Raw genomic sequence first — 17,523 nt, 5'->3', positions numbered from 1 at the left:
AGTCTCTGCTTGGGCATCTCTGTGTGGAGTTTGCATGTTCTCACCCGTGTTCTCCCCGCATTCCAAAAACGTGCATGCTAGGTTAGTTGGCGACTCTAAATTGTCCATAGGTATGAATGTGAATGTAAATGGTAGTTTGTCTATATGTGCCCTGCCATTGGCTGGCGTGTAGTCAGCTGAGATAGGCTCTAGCATACTCCCGCAACCCCAACTAAGATAAGCGGCATAGAAAATGGATGGATGGATGTTGGCGAAACTCCAAATATGTTCTAACTTTGATTGAATGTTGGTTAGTTTCACCTTCAACCACGTGGCTGTTTTAGATTTAACACACTGTGCTTAAATAATGAAAGCCATATCTTTAAATGTAGAAACGTGTTCCATGAATTCTGCCTAGCAACAAGTAGTGGGCCAGGCCAGCACAAATATGATACTTGATCATTGATACATCTACTTGATATTAGGGTGTCACGAGACACTCAGTTCATGAGACGAGACGATTGGTTCTACGAGAACGAGGCAGAAAAGCACAATTCAAAAATATAGCACAACATATTGCAAGGTGCTGAAACCAATGCACAGAGTGAACTCTCCCCCTGCCTGTTTGGAGGCAAACAGACACGCATGCACACGGCAATATATTGAGGCCGGCAAAATGATCCATTTCATTTTCATCCGCTGTGTGATTAATTTCTGTAGCCCTTATCGTCCCAGGCATAGTGCCCATTTTTTTTCCGAATGAGAAATCTTGTCACGTTTTAATCTCGCGAGATCTTGTGACACCCCTACTTGATATATAAACCAAGTTTCATAATGAATCAGAACTGAAATGCCGGGAGAAGCACTGGTGCTTCCTGAGCTGCGTGCAGGTCTGGCGGCTCTTGCACTCCACGCGTGTGACGCAGCAGACTAAGCCGAAGCATGTGTGTGGCGGTGTGGAGTCATGTTAGCGTGACTCGCACAAAGCTTGTGTGCAAAACAAAACAGACAGTGTGTCCTTCAATCAAACATGCCGTGGATTGTTTACATTATTTCCCTGGGTGCATGGAAATGGCATTGTCCAATACACTACAGTATTGCGTCATGTATACTCCATCTGATGTCTATTAGAGCTGCAGCCCCAAAGCTAAACATTTCATCTAATTCCCTTATAAAAAGTAAATACGATGTAAGAGGCTAAAATATAAATGCACTTTTATTTACTGAGCCAATCGCAGCAAATATGGCGCACTCGCCTTACATTAGACATGTCACATGACCACACGCACCTCACTCCTAACCTTTTTAAATGTCTTCTCAAGGGACCGTATGCGGTCAGCGCCGGGGGTGTCACGGGACACGCGTGTATCGTCTCCTCTGGTGACACCGTTCTCAAAGAGAAATCCCTCGTTTATCGCAGCTAATCGATTCCGGACCAGACCGTGTATTCGGGACGCTCCGATCAAGGTTTAATGCCGCCACTGCCGATCACCTGTGGGTGGAATTGTCCGACACTGATACCGACAGAAGTCATATGCCGCGATCGTCTGTTGATCTTGACAAATCTTAAGTAAGTTTGATCAAATGTAAAATGACAACAGCTTCCGTTTGGACCTTTAACACGCTGACAGCTGCTGAACTTTGTTGAAAAAAAACAGCAGGGAACACAGAGCGCCGGTAGGATTGCAAGGTTTACGTCCGATCCTGCACGACGCACTGCCACATCCATATTACGCGTGTTATCGTTCGCATCACGATGCCACAGCTCACAATCTGATTGGCTTCTGGCTGCCCTCTTCCCGCTGGACAGATTTTGTCTAAATCAGAAATATCATCACGTTTTAATCTCGCGAGATCTCGTGACACGCCTACATAATATCGATTCACACGTTAGCATTGGGAGAGTACTTCTTGCAGTGGCTATTGCCTCATCAATGTAACATTACTGACACCTAGTGACCAGTGTGGAGTACTACATACAATTGCATCATCTGAATGCCTTATATTTAGCCATTTTTATGCTTGAAAATACTTAAATAAGGCCAAAAATACATAAAATGTGTTTTTTTAAAAGTTATAATAGCACTAATTGTAATACTAATTGTAGTCAACCACAAAGCAGCAGTGATTTATTAATTAGTATATTTTCAAAAGCCGCAAAATTCGAAGCGCGACGTGTTGAGGGATGACTGTACATGTTGGGATTCATGCTTCCATCAATGAGCCACAGCTCCCCTGTGCCGGCAGCACTCATGCAGCCCTGGACCAACACTAGCTCCACCATGCCGGACACCAGGTGTCTTGCTACTCACTTTTGTTGCCAGGTATTTAGACAATACTTGTTGTGTTTTGACTCCTTTTCAGTGGGTCGTTAATTTACGCTGCTGCACAAGCTGTACACTGACTTTCTACGGTAATTGGGGGGTATACAGTACACTGCAATACCAATGTGTGCTGAAAGGTGAGTTTGCATGCTGGGTTACCGCGTCACATGACGTAAATGGAGCGTTGTTGGCGGAATAGTTGCATCCGATTACGTGAAGTCTCAGCTGCCTCTTTTTATCTGCTTTTATATCTTTAGAACGCACGAACGTTCATGCCTCACATCAGGTTTGTGGACGATGGGCAACATTCCAAAAAAAGTGCACTTTTCCTGTCAGAACCTTAAGTGCGCCTCATTGCTGGATAAAAGTTGCTCATGTTTGGTTTGTGTAAAGGTAGATGGATACACTACTTTATTTATCTCCAAGGGAAAGTCACGTGCAGGTGCCAACTCAGGTGCACTTCTTGTTAGGAGTTCTAATTTTGTCGCAGTCACAGTGCATTAAAAAGAGATGTGTTGTTGTTTCTTTTTAAATGAAAGAGTAGAGCCAAAATGGAGACCAAGCAGAGCAAAACAGTGTAATATAGCACAGCGCTATCTGTCATGTCATGTGATGACAGCGCGTTACATGATAAGCAAATCAGCCAGAAAAGTAAGCATCCGTAATAAGAGCGCGTTATGTTTTCTTAACTCATTCACCCCAGACGCTCGCCTTAAATTTTCCCATATGCGGCCTTTAAACAACTTTTCCATGAATGATAACGTATTTCAGGCCTTTCCTGTTCAACTATTTCAAGCCACGGCGAGAGTTTGTTTAAAATGGCCGGACCAAGACTTGAAATGGACGTATAGTATACGTTTATACGCGATACATTTAGCAAAACATGAACATAAAAGCCATTTCATTTCAATATTTTTATATTCTAACACACTTGTTATGCATTATTTTGCTGCATCGTTTGGATTTCTACATTTTCTAAAAAGAAAAAAAAGGTTTAATGAACAATGCTGACTGACTCTGACCCGAAAAGAAAAGTCGTAGCCGAGGGTGTCCGTGCTCCGATCACCAAAGGAAAATGGGTTAGAAATGAATAAAACCAAAATCTAAAATTCTTCACCAATATGATCTTTGACCTTGTATACAGTTTAAATGTACGGTATTGCTGCTGCCCAATGTCCACATTTTCTTAAATAGAAACAATTATACTAATATTTATTTATATAAAATTAATAAAATGTATATAAAATTAATTTAAAATGAACAAATCGCATCATTTGGAGATACATTATGGAATTGTTTCATCTTGAAATAATAGTAATAAATAAAGAAATAATAATACAATTAAAAAAATATTTTTCGGATATATTTTTTATTTATTATGATCATTTTAGATTTTTTAAAAAGACTTTTTAATTTAAAATATATTTTTAAATGATTGTTCTAAATGTTTTTTTTTTATGTAAAAATATTGTAATTGCATTTCATTGGCCAGTCATGATAAAATGTGCCTATAATAATAAAATAAATATGAGATCTTTAGCAAATATTTTGTAAGTATTATGATCATTTTAGATAAAAAAAGTAAATTTAAAATATATTTTAAAATTATTTAGCTAAATTTTTTTTAACAAAATATAAAAATAATATAATTGTGTTTCACTGGCCAGTTATGATATAATATGTCTATAATAATAAAAATAAAGCTCTTTAGCAAATATTTTTTAACTATTAAGGTCATTTTAGATTTTTTACTTTTTTTTAAATTTGAAATATACTTTAGAATTATTGTTCTCAATGTTTTTTTAACTAAATGTAAAAATAGTGTAATCGTGTTTCATTGGCCAGCCATGATATACTACGGCTATAATAATAAAATAAATCAACAAAATAATAATAAAATCTGGGGATTTTTAGGAATTATTCAAGATTTACCATTATTATTATTGTAAGGTTTTCTTTGATTAAAAATGTATTTGAAAATGTTAAATTGTTTAACAAACCAAGCCCATTAAATCTGAAGATACTGTGATTGTATTTCACTGGGCAGCTACGGTAAAACAACAATAAATTACGGTAATCAGACATTTTTACAGATTTAGAAATTACTCTGATTATTTGAGGGATTATTTCGATGAAAACAGCAATGAAATAATATAGTTTTAATAATAAAATAAATACATTTATTTTAAAATAATAACACATTTTCAGGAAATATTGTTATTAATTTGAGATTTGTAGAACAATTATTTAGAAATGTAAGGTTATTATATTTATTATTATTATTATATTATTATTATTTTATTTGATTGTAAATTAATTATTATTATCACTTTCTGATTTTTTTTACATGTATTTAAAAATGTAAGATTATTATATTTATTTGAAAATAAACAACTTCATTTGACAGCAATGATATGAGTATAAAAATAAAATAAATCAATACAACAATAACAGATTTCTACAGGTGATTATTTTAGGAATAATTTCAATGTAAACAGCCATGATATAAGAGGGTTTTAATGTTCAAATAAATCCATAAAATAGTAGGAAAATAAGAAAATATTTAAATCAATTATAATTATTATTATTTTAAGAATGTATTTTAAAATATATTAATTTAAAAACAAACAACTCCATTTGACAGCTTTGATATAATATGAATATAAAAATAAAATAAATCAACACAGTAATAATAATAACAGATTTTTCCAAATGGTTATTTTAGGAATGATTTCAATGTAAACAGCTGTGATATCACGGGGTTTTGATGTTAAAATAAATAGATGAAATAATAGTAAAATCAGTATTTTATTATTGTCATTTTTAGATGTTTTAAAAATGTATGGTTATTTCATTTATTTAAGAATAAACAGCTTTATTGGACAACGATATCATTTTATTATGAAAACCTCGTCTCATGAATGTTGCGGATGGACAATAATTCCTAAAAATCTGTCTTGACCTCAGCTACCTCGGCCTTACTGCGTCATTCTGGGTCAAGACGTTGGAAGACCGGTGCACTGTTGGGACGTGAGGACCAGTATGGACGCAATCCAAATATGTCTGATGTGTATTTGTGTGTATTTGTGTCACTTGGCAGCTGTACGATTATTCCCAGGCAAACTTTGATGGAAGTTACATTGGATTTTCCAAGAACGAGTCAGGAAAAGGCAGCGAGGTCAGGAAGTGCTGGAAAGTTCCATGCGGCACTGCGAGCAGGCCGCAGGCGCTGATGGCGCTGAAGCGACACCAAAGAACATGTTGAAAATCACTTTTGGGGAAGTTTGCTCAACTTCACACAAAGGAGAAACTCAACAGTCCGGACGGACAACTTTTGTTTTTTCCTGTTTTGGCATTTTTTTCAACTTCACTGACGTGCTGAGCGTTTGTTTGACTTCCCGTCTTTCTTTGTTCTGCTGCCTGTCGGCCTGTCGGATGTCTTTCACCTGAGCATCAGCGCCATCGGCCCCCCTGGACGATTATTCTCATTCTTACAGTCAATCCTCAGAATGACATAAACTATGACCTTTTTTTCTTTGGCTTTTTTGTAGGGCTGCCAAATGATTACAGATTTTAATCAGATTAATCACAGTTGGCAACTACGTCTGAAATACGCCCCTTTTTTACTGTATTTTACTGAAAGAAAGATAAATACCAGGACAGGATTACATGCATTTGTTAGGGTTGTGAACGGTAAACCAATGCAATCGGACATGCGGTTTGGCAAGCGACAGGTACGGCACGGTTGCATCGGCGGCAGCCTGACTGGTGAGACATGCAAGACTAGCAACCGCTTGTTTTAAACAACGCGAGAGGATTGTCTCTCATGCTCCGTCTCCTAGCATGACTGAAGACGACAATGGCTCTGAATAGCATTAGCGGCGCTAACATTAGCGGTGCGCTAGCGTGTCAGATTTTCAACACATCGGCAAAACTTACGTACATGACAGCGATCCTATTGATCTTATTCATTATGCATTGTGTCAAACTAAGACAGGAACAACATCAAATTAAAAGCACTCAATGAATGCAGAGCCACCATCCACCAGTACAAGCCTGGACTGTGTAATAGTAGTAGTAGTGATGTCATGATATTTGATTAGGACAAATCAACAGGTACACTTGGTCAAATCCTCATTTGTTCCAGTCCTTCTTACCTCATTATTATTATTATTATTATTATTATTAATGATCCTGGCTATGACATGTTGTAGCTAAATGTGCTACGGAGTGTTCACTCTGGGCACAGCAATGTAGTCATGAGTCGGAAAGCTAGTATAAATGGTATCCAGTATTGTAGTATTTGCATCAGTCCGTAGCCACGCTTGTGCTGTACAAGGTGACATCTGGCAGGGATTTTCCTCTTGTTTCTATTTTTTGTCTGCAATTCAACATGACCATGTGACAAAGCAATGTGGGCTAAACGTCTTGTTGTGATCAAACATGATTACGTGGATCAAGTCCAGACCACTAGCACGGCCATCCTGGCTGCAAACGTCCCCACTGCACACAGTCGCCTCCGTGCTGGGTCTCACGGTGTCTTTTCCAAATATTGGCCTTCGTGCTTTCAAATAAACAAACATGCTCAGTTTTTCCACAGTTTCGGGGTAGGACGAAACCAATCAAAAGCGGAAACAATACCCCGAGGCCGGACGGCTAAAGACGGCCGCAGCAGGACGAGATTGCAGAACGCTCCCAAATGTCATCCGTTTTTATCCTCTTCTTTTATTCCCATGAAAAGAGCGGTGCAATTATTACACTGCATTGTTGGTTCACTTCTTTTTACACTTGTGTGACGTTAAAACTTCATGTTTTATATGTCAAAGAAATGGGTAAGAGAGTATCTGCAGAGTGTTTTAATATTCTAGTGGGTAACGTTGTGTAATATTTCTCAACATAAAGCCCATTAAATGGAATATTTAACTAGAAATGAATTACTTGAAATGTGCAATCATTATTTCAATGTCAGCTTACATTCAAATTGCCAAACGTCTTCTGAAATCATTGCAGAGAAGATGTTTGATGTTTATTTAGAATTGTATTATTCAATGAGTTTTTTAAATATCATCTATCCCATGACCTTTATATGACATTCATTGATTCATTCACATTTGAATGATCTATTTAAGTTACTTTATGACTATATTTTGTTCATGTTGGACAAAAAAGCCCTCACTTTTTTACATCATAAAAAAAAACGCATTGTTGATAAGACACTTTTTACACTTTTCTCAGCCAGGCATGAGCATTTCCTCACATTTCTCCCTTCTTTAAACACTCTCAAAGTCCAAATTTTGTTTGAATTTTAATGATCAATCCACGAGGTTGGACACAAGGAATGATTACGTGACTCACCGTATTCGCTCCTCTGACCGTGCCTCTTCGTCCTGGCGCCGTTCGGCTGTAGCGTTTTTGTGTCCTTCTTAAAACATTTTGCTTCTGCTGTCGTCCTGCTCCTCCTCATCCTCCTCGTCCTCCTCCTTGAAACAAAGACTCAAGCTTCTTCTTCTTCTTCTATTGTTTATTGGCGGTTAGCAAGCAGCTCACACAGTTAGCTGGTTTGCTAGCGTCTACTCATAGACATAGATTTAGATAGACATAGATATATTCACAACTTTTTCTTATAAATGTAGGACTTTTTTCTCATGAATATACGACTTTTTTTCTCGGAAAATTACGACTTTTTTTCTCGTAAATTCACAACTTTTTTCTTCTAAACGTGTGACTTTTTTCTCATGAATTTACAAGATTTTCTCATAAATGTACGACTTTTTTTCTCGTGCATTTCTGACTTTATTCTCGTAAATTCACAACTTTTTCTTATAAATGTGTGACTTTTTTCTCATGAATATACAAGTTTTTTATCGGAAAATTACGACTTTTTTTTCTTGTAAATTCACAACATTTTTCTTATAAACGTGTGACTTTTTTCTCATGAATGGACGACTTTTTTTCTTGTGCATTTATGAATTTATTGTCGTAAATTCACAACTTTTTCTTATAAATGTGTGACTTCTTTGTCATTAATTTACGAGTTTTTTCTTGGAAATGTACGACTTTTTTTCTTGGAAATTTATGACTTTATTCTCGTAAATTCACAACTTTTTTCTTATAAACGTGTGACTTTTTTCTCATGAATTTACAAGATTTTCTCATAAATGTACGACTTTCTTTCTCGTGCATTTCTGACTTTATTCTCGTAAATTCACAACTTTTTCTTATGAATGTGTGACCTTTTTCTCATGAATTTACAAGTTTTTCTCACAAATGTCTTTTTTTCTCGTACATTTACAACTTTATTGTTGGAAATTCACAAGCTTTTTCTTAGAAATGTGTGACTTTTTTTTGATGAATTTACAAGTTTTTTCTCGTAAATGTACGACTTTATTCTCGTAAATTTACGACTTTATTCTCGTAAATTTACGACTTTATTCTCATAAATTCACAACTTTTTTCTTATAAATGTGTGACTTTTTTGTCATGAATTGACGAGTTTTTTCTCATGAATGTACGACTTTTTTTCTTGTAAATTTGCAACTTTATTCTTGTATATTCACAACTTTTTTCTTAGAAATGTAGGATTGTTTTCTCATGAATTTACAAGTTTTTTGTCGTAAATGTATGACTTTTTTCTCAAAATCTCCGATTATTTAACACTCTGTCGACAGCTACGAAAAGGCGGGACCTATTTGACCTTTGGCCTCGGGCAACTTTATTCTCAAAATCTCCGATTTTTTTTTTTTTTGGTCAGCGTATCGTAAGTTAGCAACATTAGCATGTTACCTTTCGTTTGCGGTGGCCTTACTCTGGCTCTGAATATTTTTTTCTCATTTCATAACCCCTCCTTTGAGTCGCTTTATGAAGGCATTCCCGTTCCTCCACGTGAGTGAAAGGGTTAGAAAGCGCTTTGAGTTGCCACGCGGGCAGGGCACCTTGGTCGTTCATGTTTTCGGCTGGAAAGCTTGGAAACGTGAAATATTCAGCTTTCTTGTGTTCTACGGGATTAGCATTGTTTAGCTCTAATTCCGCTCTTCATACTTTCATGGTTATTATTATCATTTGCGACGTCTTGGCACGGCTCTCCACCGTGACCAAGGCAAAGAAAGCCTTCAAAGACGCCTAAATGGCTTTTTTGGAGGAGTCATGGCAGATTTTTGCGATGAGAAACACTTGTCTGCTCCCATTCTACCGCATTAATAGCGCTGACGTTCAACCATAGCAGGCTTTATACGGTCTACGGTATGCAAAGCAGCGAGCGCACAAACGACACACACGGTGTTCGGCATGTAACACATCGCATCCCAAATGTGGGAGAGAGATCCCACATCTGCGTCTCATCCAGGGACACTTGATAGCCATGAAATCCACGATGCCGAGGACGCTCTGGGCACAATTGTTGGAGCTACTCATGAGATTTTTACAAGAGTTTTGATCCACATCCAATCTCCGTGTGTGCGGCGGCCCTCCTGGCCATTTACATAACACAGCCACATACTCCGCTGGGAAATCATAGCGGCAGATAATGCTAGCATGATGTCAAAACACAGACCGCTGCCTCCACTCGGACAGTGAAAACATGATTAAAAGCGCTCTCAAATATTGCTTTAGAGCAGCGGTGCTCAACTGGGGGGTCGCGGACTCGTGCTGGGTCGCATACAGCCAGTCAAAAATGAATGAATGAAAATGCAGCACGTCTAATGTAATTACAGTATGTTACAAAAGATGGCCGTTTGTAATCCATTTGCTTGGTTTGAATAACTCCATTAAAAGTGTACAACATGTAAACAAACATAGGAAGGCAACAATAAATAAAAAGAAAGTAAAATTGACTTCAATAAATGTGTAAAAAAAATAATACAAATAAATAAATAAAAAACGTCTTCAATAAAATGGTAGGAAAAAATGCAAATTAAAAAGTACTTAAATAAAAGTGTCAATAAATTATGCAAACAAATAAAAATAAAGATGACAAATGAAAGTAAAGAAAATAAAAACATTTTAAAAAAGACTAAAATGAAAGTGTAAAAAAATAATAAAAAGAAATAAAAATGACTTAAAAATCTTTTAAAAATAAAAATAAAAGCATAAAAACAAAAGTACATAAAAATAAAAAAATGACTTAAATAAAAGTGTAAAAAAATAATGCAGATAAATAGTAATAAAATGACTTAAATAAAAATGGAAAAAAAATGAAGCCACTAAAATAACTTAAATAAAAAAAAATACGAATGACTTAAAAGCGCCCAAAGTCAGCTGGGATAGGCTCCAGCATACCCGCGACCCTTGTGGGGATAAGCGGCATAGAAACCGAATGGATGGATGGATGGATGACTGAAAACTGTAAAAAAAAATAATACTAATAATTGAAAATAACAATGATTACATAAAAGCTAAAGTAAATAAATAAAAATAAAAGTGACTTAAAAAAAGTGTAAAAATGTAGTTAAAAATAAAAAATAAAAATTACTTAAAATAAATAAAAAAATGTAAAAAAAAAACCCTCACAAATAAATAAAACTAAAAATTACAAATAAAAGTGTCATAATACATAATAAAAAATGATAAAAGTGTAAAAAATTACAAAAAGTAATAAAAATGACTTAAAAACCTAAAAAGTAATAACAAATAAATAAATGCGTAAAAACAAAAATACACTTAAAAAAATCAAAATAACTTTTTTTAAAACGTGTAAAAAAAAAAAACAAATAAAAAAAAATATAAAATGACTTAGGTGGGTAAAAATGACTGAAGTGGGCCATTGGAAAACATGGGGTCTCAGCTTGAGCCCATTTGAGAAGCCCTGCTTTAAAAGAAACTAGGATGAGCAAGACAGCGCATAACAAAGTCATCCTGCGCCAGCACACGGCAACAACGCACACGGGTTGGTTGTGTATAGAGGTATAATAATAATAATGTGTGTTTTTCATGACATTGCTGTTTTTCATGGTCATTTTTCAGAACTTGACTTGAACTTGAAATGGCTAACTGACGTAGCACAGCACTATTTGGCTAATTTAATCAAGCTCTGTTTCCTCAGGGCAATTTAGGATGGCACCGTTTTTTTTTAAATTAAAGTTTTACATAATCTTTGTAATTCAATCTTGAATATAACTTTGTCGAACTGAGCTTGCTAATTGACTAGGGCGATGGTTGATTTAATGAGGCTAGCTTGTCAAATCTAGCTAATTTAATAACTCTAGAGCTAAGTACAGTGACTTTAAATGTGCAAATAAAGTACTGTACACTCTTATACGCACTTAAATGCACTGTACAACAGCCACCTAAGGCTGTAAGCTTATTATATGTGCACTAAAATAACATAAATATAAAAAAACGAACAGAAGTTTGAGAGAAGTCCAAATAAAATAGCTACATTTTGTTTTTGGCAAGAATTAAAATCATATAAAGTAATAAATGAGTCTTTATTATTGAATTCGTTACCAAAAAACGTCATAAAGTATAGTACTTCGGTGTTCAAAGTGGACAATGTCGCCATCTACAGGACAACATTGGAAATGCAGCACGATCGCAGCTGGTGATCATTATGTAATGAAAAAATAATAATACATTAAAAAATTGATAAATACTGCATTTCTTGAACCGGATTTGAGTCAACTTGTCTTGTACTAGTTTTTGTCGTTCGTATTGTCTTATTTTAATGAAATATGAAATAATTTCATTAAAAATAAATGCATTTATAAATGTATTTGAGTATTAACATGTTTAACATATTTAATACCATGCAATAGTTTATCTAATTAAATATATAACTATATACTTCCGTTTATAAACTAAGTTTAATCTTAATGTAGTGTTAACATTTCAAATTAGAGTATTAAAAGTAAAATAATTAATTGGATGTTATACATTTACAGTGTTATATAATTCGGTATATGAACAAAATATCAATTAAAATATGAATACAAATGATTAAAACACAATCATAAAAATATCAGTGTAGCTGCAAACAACAAAATGGTGCATAGGAATAAGAATAATAATGGTTGAAATTGATAAACTTTTTAGTGTTATGTAATTGAATATATCATACATATGAACAAAATAATATCAAATTGACACAAATGATTAAAATACATCCATAAAAAAGATACAGATACAAGCTACAAAATGGTGCATTGTAGTAATAATAAATATAATAATTGTTGAAAAAGCCGAAGACAAATAACACATGGCCAGTTTCCCCCGACGTATTCTTTAATGACTGCTTGTGCAAGGATAAGCGTAACCAAAATCTACAGACTAGAGATGATAATATATCCTGTTGCTATCATACACAGTTATTTATTCTTTATACAAGTCAACCCAATGAGAAGATATACAGCATATTTTGAGGATGGTGGTGTGGAAGCAGACCACGTAGACGTGGCTGAAGCTTCACTGATGTGCTATCGTCAAGTTTCTAGTACAAAATGAACACCACGACCCCTGCTAGTGACTTTAAGTGCATGACTTCATGGCAGGACGTCTACTTGATTATACTGACAACTGCATTTTATTTCTAAGCCAAAGTTACATGGAATGACGTGTGTACGGAAGCCTTTTTGCTCTCGTGTTGACACAACAGAGAAGGTTGTGCTTGGTCAATGCGTCCAAAGGTAGCTAACATACTAGCTCAGATGCTAAAGCAACTTCTAGCCTTCTTTGTGCTTTAATAGTTGCATATTGAAACCAAACCAGGATGTGAAAGTGTACCGTGGGTTCCTCACCAGGCTTTTTTTTTAGGGGGGCAGTAGTAGCTTAGGGGTGGCGGGGGTAAGGACCACGATGGATTTTTTTTCGGCAGCGATAACGTTACAAGTGCGCTTTTTTTTGCGTCTTCTTTTTAACGAAGAACTACGCCACTAGGGGGCGCTACAGATTGCTTTCTTATTTGTTCAATTCTCTGGCAAATTAAATGCCCACAGTGGGAACTGTAAACAAATCAAGTGCTGTGTAGCATACCGTACCGCACCACAAGTTGAAAATGTGGTAAAAAATATCCCCTTTATATGAGACAGTGATGTCTATTAGAGCGGAGTCCACTGTGAAGAGACATTAAAGTAAAGCTCTTTATAGTGTGGAAGCCTCCATTATTAATCCTATTAAAGATGACTCTTTTTGTAACATTTAAAAAGACATACTGTAGCTGCCATCCAAGTTGTGAGGCTGTTGCGTTACTTCCTGCTGCCACTAGAGGGAGACAATTTTCAAATCCCTCCACAGTGTACCATAATGTATTAAGCTGGTGGCCAATTATAAAGCCCCGCCCATTTCAGTTAAGCCACACCTGCCCCCTGCAACAACCAGCGGTGTTTATTAGCCTCGCGTACTTTTGCAGGTGGGCTTTAATGAAAATAAAATAGCTCCACAGGATGACTATGAAGGAGTCACAGACTGAAAAGTACCAGCATATTTGTACCTTGCTAACTGTAATGGAGATGTCTCATTATTGGTAGAAAGTATTTTCCAGTGAATCCATTTGTACTTCATTATCAATAAATGGACTCTTAAAGAGTTAGCAACTATGCTAATTTAGGGTCAGTGGATTGATCCGTATATCGATAGCGTTGTATCAGTATCGGATCGATACATGATGTATTTATGTTGTTATTCAAATAAAATGTATGTATTTATACACTATTTTATAGTAGTTTTTGCTTTTCTTTGCCTATTTTTTTTTTACTAATAACAAGTGTATGTACTAAAAGGGATTCATTGTATTATTTTGTTACTATTGTTACATTGCCTTGTTATTAGAGATGCACAATATCATTTTTTCAAACCAATACCTATAACTGCTTCTCAAGGCCGATATGGTACTGATAACCAACAACTTTTTTTATATCTACTTTTTAGAAATGTAGATATAACTGCCGTCTTTTGCACACCCGGAGGTAAGAAGGATTGGAACAAATTAGGATTCGACCAACTGTACCTGTTCATTTGTCCTAATCAAATATCATGACATTGCTACTACCACATCACTACTATCAGGAGAACCAGAGTATAGAGCAGGAGGAGCCACCTGGCGTGGCCCAGCAAGGTGCACTGTATTTGGGCACACGCTCTGAGCAGCCGGTGTGACACCACGGAGGTCTCTGGCAAACCTTTCGCACTTTTCAAATGCTGTGGTGCTTGCGTTTCAGGTGGCTGATGAGGTTTTTTGTGTGCTCGATTGGGTTTTTTTTTCTCTGAGTGAATGTTTGTGTACAAGTGAGTTCAGGGGAAGTTACGACAGGCCGTTAACGTCACAGGCAGGGGAGAAAAGGAGCGCTTTGTTTGCTCACCTGCACAGTATGGGTGATCTTGCCTCATTGGAGCGTTTTTTTTTCTGTGCTATTTTGAATGTTATCAGATTTATTGGTTTGATGTTAAAATTCCCTGATATCGTGCACCCCTACTTGTTATACCTATGCATTGCTCAATTGTTTGCTGAAAATGTTTTGTCTTGTGTTTTACTCGTATTATAAAAGGCAAACTCATTCAATGATCTTGAAATATCTCAAGTAAAAAGTATCACTATCAACAACAATGGCGCTGTATTTACTTGGTATTGGATTGATACCAACATTTGCAAATGGTCCGCCCCTACTGCTCATAAGGAAGTGTAGTATTGACTGTAGTGTATGAGTGGAGAATTTACAAGCCAACTACAGACTTGGTGCTGCCAGAGTGAAGGCCATCAGACTGACGTGTTTTGCTGCTACATGTTACCCTGTTTGTCTGAGGAGGACGAGGACGTGGACGGGGACGGGGAAGGCGCTTTGGGGAAAACCCTGTCAGTGGGTGTCATGCCCGGACTTCCCAGACCTGACGAACTGGAGCTACTGGAACGGTGCGGCCCCTGGCCCTGTGTGAGCACGGGAGCCGGTCGTACCGGTCTGACGGGCGGCGGCCTGACTGGTGCGTTGGGCCTGCGCGCCGCCAGAGCGGGTTTAAAGGTAGTCATCGTTTCAGAGGAGGAGCTGCTGCTGCTCCGCCGCTGGGCTGCGTCAGGATCTCTGATGACCATGGTGTGCAGGGGGCTGCCGGGTACCTCCTGACCACCACCACCACCAGCGGAGGGGTGTTTTAGAGGTTCCAGCGTGTCCAGGACCACATCTGGCGCGTGTTTGGCGACGTTCTGTCTCTCCAGCTCACGCAGCTCATGGAGGGCTGTGTTCATTGTTTTCTCTATGTCCTGACAGACACAGCAGAGGGAAAAATTACATGCACAGTATCCTTTTTTTTTTCAAACTGATAACTTTGTGCTTCTCAAGACTGATATGATACAGATAACTTTTTTATATCTACTTTATTTTTAAATTTAGATTAAAGTGTAGTTTGTGCACACCTGGAGGTAAGAAGGACTGGAACAAATTTTTTTATTTGACCAAGTGTACCTGTTGATTTGTCCTAATCAAATATCATGACATTGCTACTACCACATCACTACTATCAGGAGAGCCAGAGTATAGAGCGGAAGGAGCCACCTGGCGTGGCCCAGCATGGTGCACTGTATTCGGGCACACGCTCCAAGCAGCCGGTGTGACGCCACGGAGGTCTCTGGCAAACCTTTTGCACTTTTCAAACGCCGTGGCCGGCGCTTCAGGTGGCTGATGAGGTTTTTTGTGTGCTAATATTGTTCTCAGCGTCCACACCAACTCACCTCTGCGAGCGCTTCCGCCTCCAGGGTCTTGTGGTCTCCAACGCTGGCGTGCCGAGCCATGCCGGGAGACGATCGCTGAAAAGTGGTGAGATGCCGTTTCTCCGGACTGTCCGTCGGGCCCCTACTCACAGCTATTTTGTGAGGGCTGCAGGGCCGAGGCGCCACCTTCGGGGGCTGGTCTGGGGCGTGTCTGGTGGGGCTGTGGCCCTCGCCGTTCCTGTGGCGCTGGAGCGGACCGCCTTCTGAACGCATTCTCACCCTAGAAGGAGGTGTTCAGGTGATCGGTCGGATGTCCAGGGGAACAAAAAAATGACAAACCTACCTTCCCAATGCGGCTCCGAAGCGGTGTTCCAGAGAATGTTCAGATAAAGACTGGTGCTCATGCCTGGATGAGGATCGGTCATCATGGTATCCACTGCTGGCCTCACTGTCAGTCCTCTGAATGCTGTCAGAGAACGCATCATCCCTTCACCAGAAAAAAACATTTTTTGTCTTCAAGAGCCCACTAAATACTTGTGGTTGCAGACATTAACGGGTAAAAAAACAATCATGGTGGCTTGGCGTGTCGCTTACATGTCCTGCACCACGATGTACTGGTGCGGGATGAGACCGTCCACACCGTTATGTCGTCCCTCCCACCAGTCCTCAGAAGCCCGCAGGTAGAGTAAGAGTGAGGCTCCCTTCTTGAAGGAAAGCTCTCTGGGACTCCGACCAACGTAGTCAAACTTAGCGATGGCCTCAATCTGCTCCAACTCTGCACCAAGAAAAAACAAAACACTTCAACCAAGTTACAGCAATTCCAACTTTATTCTTATGCATTTATGACTTTTTGTTGTAATATTGTTAGCTTTTATTGTAATGTTATGACTTTATTGTTATTTAAGTTTTTCTTGTAGTATTACAAATTTTTTCAAAAATTTTTTTTTACAATGACCTTTTTTTTTTTTTTACTTTTCTTGTGAAATGAAAACTTTTAATTTATAAATTAAATTAATTAAAATATTTTCATCTAATATTACAATTTTATTTTTATAACAAAATTTGTATTGCAATATTTTGCCTTTATTCTTGTAATAGTATTGCTTTTTTCCTGTAATTACACATTTTCTTGTGAAATTCAAACTTGTTTTAATCTGGAAAAAAGTAAAATATTTTTTTTTACATAAAATAATATTACAATATTATTTTAAAAAATAACACAATGTATATTGTAATAGGACACCATTAGCCTGCTAATAGTTTCCCTTTATTCTTGTAAAATTGTGAATGCGTCCTTATAGTGTCAGGTCCAAACAGATGTGATTAGTGTGACTCACCATCATCGCTGGTGTTGGGTCCAGTACCGTTGTCCACCTCATCAAGAGCGCCAGCGTCACTGTGGGGGCTCTCACTGTGTATAATAATAACAATAATAACAATAATATTACTATTCATAATAATGGAACGTCATCACAATATTGTAATGTGTGTTATTATTATGGCTATGAAGTAATGGTACTGCTAAAGGTTGCATTAGAGTACATTACATTTATGGTATGCAAGTATGATATATTAAAATGTTAATTGAAGCAC

At 37.3% G+C, this 17,523-nt stretch overlaps 1 protein-coding gene across 4 annotated transcripts in view; it reads right to left on the bottom strand.

The window, feature by feature from the left end:
* Positions 1-12,350: 12,350 nt before the first annotated feature.
* The window catches only part of LOC129186141 (SLIT-ROBO Rho GTPase-activating protein 3-like), a 44,833-nt gene continuing 39,660 nt past the window's right edge, over positions 12,351-17,523 (bottom strand). Inside the window, exons 19-23 of one of the 4 annotated variants that reach the window (XM_054784084.1) lie at positions 17,268-17,341; positions 16,525-16,705; positions 16,274-16,417; positions 15,952-16,210; positions 12,351-15,483 (exon numbers count right to left, since the gene is read on the bottom strand). In XM_054784084.1, the coding sequence (XP_054640059.1) occupies positions 15,007-15,483; positions 15,952-16,210; positions 16,274-16,417; positions 16,525-16,705; positions 17,268-17,341 (1,135 nt within the window). In that variant the 3' untranslated portion in view covers positions 12,351-15,006. The remainder of the gene's footprint in view (positions 15,484-15,951; positions 16,211-16,273; positions 16,418-16,524; positions 16,706-17,267; positions 17,342-17,523) is intronic. The other 3 variants (XM_054784086.1, XM_054784085.1, XM_054784087.1) reach the window with 3 other exon arrangements.

Source organism: Dunckerocampus dactyliophorus, chromosome 8 (genome assembly GCF_027744805.1).
Source record: "Dunckerocampus dactyliophorus isolate RoL2022-P2 chromosome 8, RoL_Ddac_1.1, whole genome shotgun sequence".
In the NCBI taxonomy this organism is placed as follows: Eukaryota; Metazoa; Chordata; class Actinopteri; order Syngnathiformes; family Syngnathidae; genus Dunckerocampus; species Dunckerocampus dactyliophorus.
Note: the sequence above shows the minus strand (reverse complement) of the source record. Positions and strands in the feature narration are given on the sequence as shown.